Source organism: Ips typographus, linkage group LG1, assembly GCF_016097725.1.
Source record: "Ips typographus isolate SLU linkage group LG1, UJ_Ityp_2.0, whole genome shotgun sequence".
NCBI lineage: Eukaryota > Metazoa > Arthropoda > Insecta > Coleoptera > Curculionidae > Ips > Ips typographus.
In genome coordinates this window covers 24,563,906-24,576,717 of record NC_138422.1, presented here as the reverse complement: position 1 = coordinate 24,576,717, position 12,812 = coordinate 24,563,906, and the positions used below count along the sequence as shown (strand labels likewise).

The 12,812-nt window shown below is 37.2% G+C and overlaps 1 protein-coding gene across 3 annotated transcripts in view; it reads left to right on the top strand.

Annotated features, from left to right (window-relative positions):
• LOC145723930 (protein groucho-like) overlaps positions 1–2,186 on the top strand; it is a 109,530-nt gene extending 107,344 nt beyond the window's left edge. For all 3 annotated transcript variants that reach the window (XM_081975501.1, XM_081990643.1, XM_081983156.1), the window contains one exon: positions 65–2,186. In XM_081975501.1, coding sequence (XP_081831627.1) covers positions 65–172 — 108 coding nt within the window. In that variant the 3' untranslated portion in view covers positions 173–2,186. The remainder of the gene's footprint in view (positions 1–64) is intronic.
• Positions 2,187–12,812: the final 10,626 nt, after the last annotated feature.

The window sequence follows — 12,812 nt, the reverse complement described above, 5'->3', positions numbered from 1 at the left end:
TGTTTTTAAATCAGACTAAAACTATTTTTGTTTGTGTCTAACAAAAATCTTTTTTTTTTTTCAGTCCAAAGAGTCGTCGAGCGTGCTCAGTTGCGACATTTCCGCGGACGACAAGTACATAGTGACGGGGTCTGGCGACAAAAAGGCCACCGTCTATGAGGTGATCTACTAGAAGAGAACAGACCTACCTGGATAGTTCTGGAAATATTGTGATAACTAACGTGTAATAATAGTTTGTATTTTCTAAGTGGCGCGAATTCTCTTTTATTTTCCATCTCGTAAATTAGTGTATGCACGTGACAAACAGTGAACTGGACCGTCGAAATGGCCTTTTCGTGTGACGTCCTACCCTTTTAAACTAATTGACACAGTGTATTTGTTACAGTAAACTATTATTCGGGCGCGAATAGAAATTGAAGGTGGAGAGAAACAGTCAAAACCTACAAATTTTCTACTAATCTCAACTATAAAAGCCGCACTAAAATTAATGGTTTTTTTGAAGTGGTTCAGCTGCACCTGGCCATTTACATTAGAAAAATGTTGCTAAGTTTCTTGACAAATTAAAGTTTTAACGTGATGTGAATGTGTTTTATTAGGCTTTCCTGATAGTACTTGATTTAGTCCACAATTCTGTACATGTTTTTTATACGACTAAATTCATTTTGAAACGTACTGTCTTTCGTAAATTTTGTTTTTTATATCAAAACCTCCAATGCAGATTTTCTTTACTCTAAAGTAACAACAAATTGTCCTTTGTTTTCTTCGAATACTCTCCAATGTTCTCTTCCCATTCGTTTGACCCCAGACTTTAGACATTTCGATATAGCAAATGTTAGATAATTGACATTGATCATGTTTATAAACTATTACTATTATTGTATAGTGAACATGACTGTCAATTATTATCATTTAATGTAAAGAGTTGTGTTTGGTCTTAATTTCTCTTCTTCCTGTAAATTTAGGAGATATCTACAGTGTGTTTCAAATTGAGTATCCATAAAGCATAATCAAAACTGAATCATTTTTTCTCTCGACATTCGCATAATTGGACAGACTGCATTATAAAATTTCCAATCAAACTGAGCAACTTTTCTTTAATCTAATGAGTTGGCCAGAGTGTTACGACTCACGCATTTAATAATTATAATCTGCTGTACATTCATCAATCATAAACTTGGCTATAGTAATAATAAATCAATTTAACTATGCTCACAGATTTGATTACTTAACACCTTTATTAGCATTGTTGCAACATTGGACCACTGGTTCAGCCATTTAATAACAATTATAATTAACTCTTAAGTGAATAGTGACTTAGCAGGAAAGTAACTTTTGACTGTATTCTCTCTACTACTTTCTCATATTTCTCACTTGTAGACCGGAGTGACAACTCCACCTCTTTATAAAATTGTTTTGTACATAATTTTATTTAGATAGAACGAAATGAGAATGAGTGTGTTTACGAACGAATTGAGCGATTTCTCACTTCTGTAAATACGAAACGTTATAGAGACTGTAATTGCGTAGGCTATTGCGTATTTTACTAGAGGCGACCCTAAAAGTTGTGGTTAACTAACCGGAGAGTTAACTGGACCGCGTGTAAATAACGACATCTAGCTGTAATATTTTTAGCGCATTGTCATCCCCTCCACCCTCACACTCCCTTTCGTATTTGGTCTTTTGTTATTTAATATGTAGTAGTGAAGCAAATGGAAGTAAATTGATCACACGCATCGTTATTCCTCTATACCTGAATTATTGAACAAAATTTGTAAAAAGTCACCAGTTTGTATTATTTGTTGTAAAATGGGCGCGCATTATAAATAGTTCTTTTAAGGTTAGATTTGTCTATATTTAGATTCAAACGCCTGGTTTTTGTGTAAAAATTTTCAACAACCTGGCCGACACGACGTTTTGCAATATTTTCAGTGATTTTCAGAAACTACTAAAACCTACAACTGCTTGTTAAAAACACAACAAAAAACTAAAATATCAATGTTATTTCCATTACACACGTATTTGATCGGCCAGATTGACGGGTCTTGTTACAATTCGACATGCAGACGCAATAGACCTGAGAAAAGTTTTTGTAAACTTGTAATAATACCTCAAACGCAACTTACAATAGACCCAAAAATGTACGTATTTTTGTCATGTGGGAGAGAAATAAATTCTTGTTACTTCCAGTTTTGACTTTTTATTTGTCCACCTAATTTTAGACACTTATACGATCATAGTATCCAAAGACTATGAAAACACTTCCAGTGCAACTGCGTTTCAAATGTATCGAATATATGACCTCTGATTTCTCAGAAGATTTTATGGCCGTTTCGTAACGGTCAAGGTATATTCTACAATACACACTCTTTGCGCACTGCGTCTTTGAGGTCTGTTGTGCCCTCCGTTACTAGGATCTGGGCTAGTTCCTCCTCCAGCTTCAAGGTCTAAATATCATTGCTGCTTCAAAGAAGTTGGTCCATGTCCTTATACTTGAGAGTGCACCTTCACAATCACAAAGCAGGTGTTCAGGAGGGTCTTCCTCATCACAACAGAAACTGCAGTCTCCGTGTTTTCCTAGGCCTATCCGGTTCAGGTGACCTCTCAAGCAACAGTCTCTTGAGAGGAAACTTGTGAGTGAGAGTAGATTTCTTTTGCTCAATTTTACAAACCCTTGAACCAGTGAGTTGCTCCCAGAGCTTGGCTCTTTCGTGTTCCTCTTTCATTTTTAGCTCGTGTTTACAGGTGTGATTCCCCAAGCTACAAAAGGGTTTTGGTCCTGTAAAAGGAAAGGAGTCTTTGTTAGCGAGAATGTCGGCTTTCTTATTTCCCCCAATTCCTCTGTGTCTTGGAACCCCAGGTAATCCTGCTTGCCCAGGTAATATCCTACTTGCGATAGCCGAAGATTAGCATTGAATCTTTCTATTACGTGAATTTCCGCCTGAAAGATACTAGGGTAGATTCTCATTGACTCGGAGTATTTGGTTCTTGGCCCAAACACTCCTGCTCTTCTTCTCTTGTATGTCTTGGACCCATACATTTACCATTTAATGGTGTGTTCTTCCAGACAGTAAGTAACAGATTTATATTAATCCATTCTCTCTTGTTGTTTTATTGTACCAAGCAGCCGCCCCATACGTAATGAGTCTAATCATGGTGGTATACATCCATCTCAGATTGCTTTTGGGTTACAACCCGAGATCTTTCCTGCTAGGCTTCTACACACCCTCAAGGCTCTTGTGGACTGAATGTTCCTGTTGCAAAGAAGTTTCTAATCTACTGTTATTTCTACAAATTTAACTTCTTGCTTGAATTTCATGACTTCTCCAGATATCTGGATCCGGAGTGCCCCATCTTACAGTGTCTTGTTTTCCCACTTGTATGAGCTCACATAAGTGTGTTCATATTTGCTCTTGGCTACTATGATGATGCCATCTGCGTATCCTATGATGCAGTGTAAGCCAGTGCTTGTTAGCTTGTTAAGTAATTCATCTCTACTACTAAGTGCCACACCAGAGGTGAACCAACCTCTCCTTGAGGAGTGCCAATGGTGCTACTATCCACTGTAGTTTCAAGAAATCCTGTTGCAAGCATCTTGCTCATCCAATTCGTAATTGATTTGTCGACACCTCTTTCAGATCAAAGAATCAGAGGAGAAGTATACCTACTTTACTAATTTTTTGCACATTGTCGTCATATTCAACTTCATTATTATTATTAATTTATTATTTTAAAATCTTGTGACCCCAACCCAACCAACTGACCCACAGAGGTCAGGCACTTTTCTGTTTTTCTGGACGCTTCTATCTTCGTTAAGCCAATGGGGATTTGGATGATTGATTTGATTGAACAAGGTCTCATATCGTCCGATATTTTCAGCTTCTGAAGAAGACAGTCACACTGCATTACTGCTGTTGTTGACCAGCTCCCTGAATCCTATTATCAACATAATAGCACATAAAATGAAACAAAATATTGATAGACCTATGTGACAACAAAATAGCAGTTATCAAAAATATAATCAAATTTTATCATGGTGTTCGACATCTAAGTGGTTCAGCATGTATATTAAAATTGAAAACACGGATTTATGTTAATATGCTATGTATCGTTTGCCAATAACGTGGTATAAACATGGACATAATTTATAAAATCTCAATAATTAATAGTTTCCTTGTCGTTGAGGATGTGTTGGCCATGATCACATTGGTCACGTGACTAGTATCATAATAAGTGCCTATTAGATTACACATCATCACAGAATGGTAATATAATATTGTTATCAGAAGCTCCAAAAGAAGCGTATATGAATCTTTAGATATAAAACCTGACCCTAAACTAGTCGAAGTTCAGAACATTTTGTTCGACTGGTAAACCATAAGAAAAAGAATGTAATAATACATTTTTGGCATATAAATACCAAGAGAAGGTACAGAAAATTTCATTCACCAGGCAATACGGATACAAACATTGATTAATGCAGGCAAAGTACATTTTTTCACGAAAAATGTCTGAAAACAGAAGACTGAAGTCGTTGATACAATATTCATTGGTTTGGTGACCGGTTTCGGTTGAAGCCATCTTCAGACCAGTGTCATAGACGCCGAACACAAACATGATGAGTTTGGACACAGCTATGGTCAAAAATAAATTTATATTGTGGTAACAACTTTGAGTCTTCTGTTTTCTTTGTGATGCTAGAACATGGATCACTTTGAGTATTAGACCAAATTGCACTTTTAAATAGTAATTGATCAACAATTTATCTACCGTTTACTATATCTCTACTTAATTCTCAAAATCTTTTCATTGTATTTCTTTCAATCAGCAGTTCAATAATAAAATAATAGAACCATTCTCTCTATTAGCAATCATTATGATACGTACATATATTTTGATTAACTAATAACTGCAGCTGATACTAACCACAGTGTGTTAATGCATAAGTGATTCACACTTATAGGGTATACAGGAAATTAAAATTTGACTAACTAATTTCTCATTCATTACATTACATTAACATTAGCACAAATGGCATAGTGAAAGTAATCAAGCCAACTCTTCCTTCATACAGAGACAACTTTTGACAATACTATTCTAATCCATTGACATTGGTATTAAGATCAATGGACTTGAGATATGCAGATGATACGGCTATTATGGCGGAAGACATGAAACATTGAACAACTTGTAAACAGCGTGAAGAACGCCAGCAGACCATCGAAAACCAAATTTATCATAACGAGCCGTAACTATAGAGAGTTAAAAAATGTAAATGCCTAAACTCTGTTATAATAAATAATTCCAGAGATTCACTATTTGTGATGCCCTGAATGCGTAGCAAAAAATACTTCCTGCTCAGAATCAGGAATCTTCCTCTTCATATGTAGCTTCTCTATTATCGGGGGTTTGATAACATCATGGCAATCCTGACCTTGGAAACTGCTGTTCTGAATAGATCTGCAGAACACCTGTTGAACCATTCTCGCAGATTCCGCAGCCAAAATATTCTACTTCTCCCAATTGACTTTCTGTCCACAATCTTCCCCTGGATTATCAAGTGGAGTATCTCATATTTAGCATTATGTGACCCAGACAGCTGATCTTTCTTCATTTCCTTCAACACCTGCAACTCTCTTCTGTAGGTCCACATCTCAAATGCCTCTATTTTTCTTTTATACCGGAATACATAGCTTTTCAGCATGCGTATTCTAATATCTAGGGTCAGGTCGTAGCTACTGAGAGTCTTGTTCATTTTGACAAAATCGGCACGTGCTTTCTCTAAACGGAACTTGATTTTGGACCAATAATCAGCGATGGCAAATTAGACCAAATTAGAGGGTCGCCAAGGCAGATCTTCTGGATAACTAATATTTGCAACTGGACCTCATTCATGTCCGAGCAGCAGGAGAACTCTTCAGATTGGTGCATTTCCCAATTTCCCAAATCGTACATTTGCCCGACGTGCATAAAGAGCAGTTTAACTTTATTTTAAAACTTTCTTTAAGATCTGGTCAGCAAACCTATAACACAATATTTTGGTATAATATGATGTGGACGTTATTCCTTAATCTAATGGGAGAAGGCCAATAGAGTATGTCTTAATACGACGAAAGCATCTTACAACTTAACAATTACCTTTGTTGCACGGTCTTTTAAGAACTTCCTAGCTTTAATTATTGGCATAAGTCTAGATTTGGTGACCACTTAACCCAATTAATGGCAAAAAAGTGGGATTTTTGAAAGCTTGTGCGGCAGGTTCACCATTCTGAGGTCTCATCTGAAGTACGTTCTCCTTTTGGAAATTTTGATTCTTATACTTTATTGATTCTGTATTTGTGTTCCAGAAGATAGCACTGTCTGGAACAGCATTCGTTAAGTTACTTTCAAATTTCCTTCTTCTCAAATAACAAGTATTTTTTTAATCAGGTTGGCTGTAGCTTCCAGTCATTCTTTCACTTGCTATTCTAGAATTATGAAGGAACTTTTCTTACTTATAACTCTCAAGAAACGTTTTATGGATGAAGGTTCTATCTCTTGGTAACTATCTCTGGCAATGGAAAATTGATTTGGGACTTGATCTATAAGATTGATAAAATTTGATGGTTATTAGCAATTTGAATATTTTCTAAACGAACCCCTAGACACGAGGTCTTCTTTGTTGTCGCTAAAAACGAAACCATGACCCTGACAACAACAAGCGGACCAGACTGACCCATAAACCATCGCCGAAAATAGCGGACCGATTTCAAGGATTATTACATTATGTAAAACGGGCGATTAACATTTTGACTTGGAACAAAAAAGCGCCGAAATTAATTAAGTTAAAACGGTGGGCCGACAAAGTCGGAAAAAAGCACACGGACAAATAAATATCGAAAACGCGGCAAATATTTACATAAATTCCCGTCGGTTTACGAATAACCATTCGGGCAATTGAAGAACGCCGTACCCGGTCTGGTTCTGGAAAAAAATCGAGAACAAAGGCCGCGAACCGTCTGAGAAAGGCTTGAGAACCGAAGGGCAAACACCATTATGTTTGTGCGGTCGCCGTTCGGTTGTTAAATCAACATTCTGACGTTATTTTCTGATCTTTATTCGACCAGCTCCCTGAATCAACGACCAAAGTCAATAATGGATTAATAAAGTACAGTTTCATTACCGAAGAGAAACTATATTCTGAAAAGCAACACTGTTTCCATTAATATAGTAATCTACATGTCAACTATTTTAATTTCCATAAGTCAATAACCCAAAATGTTGTGACTTTTTAAAATAACCTCGCCATAAGTCATGACGTTGGGTTAGCTTACCTTCTTTATTTAGGTTCGATCAACCAGACTTTATTTAAAAAAAAAACTTGTACCATTTTCATTGAATCATCTGATGAGGTAAATTGCTGGGTATTACCTTTCTAGTTGCCCTGGGCGTCCTCGCAAACTGTCCCAGGAATTTTGGACATCACATTAAGACATGTTCTGCACTCTCTTCATCATCAAGCACCTGATGTCTCATGACGTAATGTCACTACTAGTATTCATAATCTTTAGTCCAAACACATGGCAACCGACTTATTGGTCTCTGATAGGCGAGATTGGCATGCTATTATAGTCATATTTGTGACCTGTGTGCAAGAACGAAGGATGCACGTGAGTGTAAAGTTGTGTCTTTGTCTTTGTATCCACAGTCTCTTCCAGTGACAAGAAGCAAGTAAGTAAGAAGGAAGTTAGAAGAGTAGTAGAATGACTAGGAACAGAACCGTTTGTTGCGAGGCTCTCCAGTTCCAGAATAGCTCCCATTGGCCTGACCCTTTTTGAGAGGCGGCAACTCTCAAGAAGAAAAGGACATCCATCCACTAAAACAGAAATCAGCAACAGCTTGAAACTCCACGCCAACCGGAGGTATAAATGGAAGTCTTAGTGGGAAATTCTAGACCTAAAGTTTGCGGGGACTAACCGGAAACACTTACCGGAAGGAGAATCCACGTGGATGATACAGTGAAGATAATATTCCCCACTAACGAGGAGTTACTATTGCCTTTATCCAGATTGTGTCTTTAATCGTATACTTTTTTGTGTGTTATTTACTATTTTTCTTATTCGAGTACCGTGTCCTAGAACATTGGCGATCAGTCACAAGATCTCTGTCATGGTGGGCATAGTAGTTGTCATAGTGTCTACTCCATACCATAAGCGAAGATTTTTGAGACAAGATGTTCTTCAGCAACCAGGTCCACGGTTTTCCTCTATTTTTCCTTGAATTATAATGTGGAACTTGAGCAAAGTCCTCTAGAATTCTCTGTTTATCCAGATAGCATTCTTCGGTAAGTCCATATTTCTAAAGCTTCAATCCACACGGTGAGACACAAACAACTAATAGAAGCTGAATCTAAATCGAAAAAAACCTCGACAAAAGAGATATATACAAATAATTGTGAACCTGTTTTTAAAATGCAGTGGAAATCATACGAAGAGAGAGACAAGGTTGGGCTTTTTCGTCACTCCCCTTCATCCTGTATTCAGAGGAAATTTGAGTGAAGAGGGTGGAATACGAGTTCACGGCATTCCACTCAACATTTTGCGCTATGCAAAACAGTACTTCTCGCCGAAAACATGTCTGATCTACAAAATATGTTGAATAACGTGTGTAATATGGTCTAACACTGAACGATAAGAAGACCAAATCCATGATTGTTACCAAAACTGAAGTGCCAAATGTGGATCTGTATGTGGAAGGCGAAAAGCTGGAAATAGTCGAGAGCGATGACTAGTTGGGCCAACTGTTCTGTGAACTATTGTTCAGAAATAAAGATTCGCATTGAGAAGGCCCGTGCATGCTTCATGAGGATCAAGAATCTGCTCTGTAGTCGCGATCTGAGCATGGATCTAAGAACTCGGATGCTCAGATGCTATGTATTCCCGGTCCTTTTGTATGGGGTGAAGTCTTGGACTCTAAACGTATATTGCGGGCGAAAATTGGAAGCCTTTGAGATGTGGACATATCGTAGAATGTTGAGAACACCATGGACAGAATATGTTACAAACGTAGAAGTCCCAAGCAGACCGGAGAAGGGTGTAGAGATCCTACATGGTTAAAAAGAGAAAACTGCAATATGTCGTACACGTTATGAGAGGTCAAAGGTATGAGATTCTGCAACTCATTTTCCAGGAAAAGATTGTGGGAAGGAGGTCTGTTGGAACGAGAAGAGAGAACGGTTCGGCGTCACGTCCTCCAACCTATTCAAAGTGACAGTTTCCAGAGTAATAATAGCAATGATGATAGCAGTCTGGAGATGGTACATGAAGAAGAAGAAGAATCTTCTTACACATTGTTTCAGTGAAAGTCCATGCTTCCATCCCATAGAACAATATGCTAAACCCATAACAACGTAATCTTTAAAGAAAATTCTTACAGCTCTGGTGGTAACCACTTTTTGCATGTTCTTGAAAGATGTTTGTGCTCGTATTTTTCTTGTGAACAATTATAGAGGTTTAGGTTCCTCTTTCAAATCGCGCTGGCAATTAACGAACCAATCAAGTAAATTTGACAGAACCATAACAAAGGTCGTCTGGTGGCAATGAAATATCAAACATTTCAGCTACGTAATCTTGGCAATAGAATGGATTTTTTTGTGCGGATCAGCTTCTTTGCAACAGACACAAATGAAATTCGAGACACCATATGTCTGGTTTGAGACTTAAACTGCTGAGATTCTTAAAACAAAGCGCAAAAAATTGTAATTTATTAAAATTTGACCCTGAAATCGATCTTGGCGGATAATTACGATTTTACTTTTGATCTTATAATGTGTTTTGTTCCACTACTAATGCATATGAGTTTAGTGGTTCATTTTTCGAAGAACTAGAGATGGCAATTCTTATAGCGTCGATATGTGTGCTAAAAAGACTTTCCGTATTTGCAAACCATATATCTACTTATGACCGACACGTCACAGTTAACCCTGTCATCTGTCAACGTAAAAGGTCAATAGAAAGTTGTTTTATTTATGATATTCTCTGGTTAAGTTTATTCTTAACCTGGTTTGAGTGATTTGGTCGGGAAAATTTGCCTTAAAAGACATATAAAGCGGAAGAACCAGACCATCCAAAATTTAATCTAACGTCTTAGTGTTTTCAACACAACCCAATTAAACGCTTTATATAAATTGAGTTTGAGTTCGTTCAATGAACATACGTTTGGATAATTGCCAGGTCCTATTTTAGAATCAATTTTTTTTTATTCTTCCATGTTTTTTGTTAAAAGTTTTAGTAACCCAGAAATCGATTTTACCCCAAACCAGGCTTTGAATACTCGTAGGTATTAAGATAGTTGATGGACCAAGTTTTCATTCTAAAGAGGAACTGGAAGCTATTAACTCTCAAATGATGGGAATTCGAGGAATCGAGCACGCATAACCGGGTGCGAAACGGCCTTTCCCATACGGAAACAGGCCCCATTTTTAAAAACGAACAGCTGTCGTTCGTATGGGGTAAGGATCCCAATTATCGGACCGAAGGACGACCGAGTCTCAAGGGCACAACTTCTTTGAATCGGCCCTCTCGCAAGGAAATGCAATTTCGGATTCGAGCCAGAGGCGGATTTTAACCGTCGAAATGTCACGGCAACGATCTGATAACTTCGTCTTGTTTAATGGCCGTCGATGATGAAAAAACTGTACCCCTAAGGATATTCTATAGGTTTTGAATTAAGGAAGACAGGTTGAATAATCGGTGTGATATCGATAGTAACGGTCATCTCTAGTTAGCCACTTAATTGTGTATGTAAGAATTTAAAAAGATGTACCATACAAATATAAAATCAGTGTCTTGCCCTAGGAATGCGTTCACTAAGCTTGATGTTGATAGAACATAACAGTCACACATAATAGGCTAGTTGCACTTTTGCATTCATTAAATATAAAAAAAGGTTCTACAAAGTTTTTCCAAATTCAGCAATTGAAATTGCTGATAGATGCTGAATGACGTCACGAGGCACGTTTCAGTTGTCCTGTTTTAGTGTAACTATTAATTGTCCTTTTGCTTTTTTCTCAATTAATATATTGAAAGATAGATATGATGATGAATTGTGATTACCAATAAAAAAAGTTTTGTTTTAATAAACCGTAGGATTAGTTGGACTAAAGTTTTTGATATGAGGCAATTTCAAAAAACCCATAAATCATCTTTGCCTGTTATACCGTCATACACGACTTTAATATTCGCATTACGATCCGAATCGCTTATAGCCAAAAAAAATGAACCAATTTGAAATTTGGCGAAGAGCAGCTGGTCCACAAAAGCACCCAGAATCCGGGATCAATTTTCTCGGACTATATACAACAAAAGAATCAAAAAAGTTCTTTAAGAGACCCCAGGTAGGTTTCAAAAATTCCGTTCTACCTGCCCCTATTATTTCTGCTCGAACCCATTGTGTATCTTTCATATATTTGTTTTTCTATACTACCATCTATGGTACAGGATCGGATCTGTAAAAATGTTGCTTTGTACCTACCAAGATTGACACATTTTTATTTAATGTACTATGAAAGAAAAACCGTGTAACTGACAGAAAAAACAGTTGGTAATCTCATGCACGAGACAAAGACAGAAAATCTAATATAAAGTCTAGTATGCGAAAATTTTGCCGCAGTGTTGTCAAATGCCTTTTTTCATTCGATTGGACTTACATATATTGACAAAACAGCAAACATTTGACATTTTTACACAATAATAACCGTCATTCTACGATTTGGTTCAGACAACTTCATTTAGGATAATCTCCCTATACAGCTTCGATTGAACTCCTTCAGAACTAGAACCTGATTAGTGCGACGATATAAAGGAACTTATAGATAGTGTAGTTCTATTAAAGTGGTTGTCATTTTTGGTAATGTGTCTATAAAATGGACTCCTTAGAGCTATCTAGAGAAGTTCTATTGTGACAAGTTGCCAACTGAACCATATTTAAAAAACCAGGCAAATTTAATGTTCGTGACACTTAATTTTAACGTTTGGTTCAAATTCAGACTCGACAAATCACTCAACTCACTATAAACAGATAAAAGAGAGATAGCGCACATGTACCTTTCCTACGTCACAGATATATGGTGTACCAAATAGGTTAGGTTAGGTTTTCACTGAGGTGTTCTGTATTTTCCTCTTCTTCTTCCAGTTATGGAAGGCGTACACCGCCTGTAGTTCACTGATTTTTCTTCTGTGAGGTGGACTGCCAGCTGTCTCTCCATCTTTTTGATAGTCTGACCAGGGGGTCTTCTTCCTGTTGGTATGTTATCCTTGACAATTTGTGATAATCTATCTTCATTCATCCTGCTGACGTGTGCGTTCCAGTATCTTCGTCGAACTCTACACCATCTAACCATATCACTGGTGTCAGTTTGTCTTCTTAGGTATTCCTTTCTGGGTGTTGCCTGTTATTGCGCCTATTGTTTTCATCTCTGTTGTTCTGAGCATTCTTTTAGTTTTTGATGTATCGTTATTTATTTTACTGCCATTACTGGCCTTACACAAGTTTTATAGATTTGTGACTTACTCTGAATGTTTGTTTCTTCAAATGCTTTTTAGATGGCCGAAAAGCAGAGGAGTGCAGGTGTGCTGTATTCCAAGGACTTCTCTGCTATTTGTCTGATGGTAAAAACCTATTGTGGATCTATTTTTGCGAAAGCCTTGTTGTTCTTCATTCAGTGGTATGTGAGGACTTAGTTTGGTAGCTAAAATGATGGTAAATAGTTTCATCGATGAGCTTAGGAGGGTAATATCTCTTAGTTTGAAGTATCAGTTTTTTCTCTTTCTTTCTTA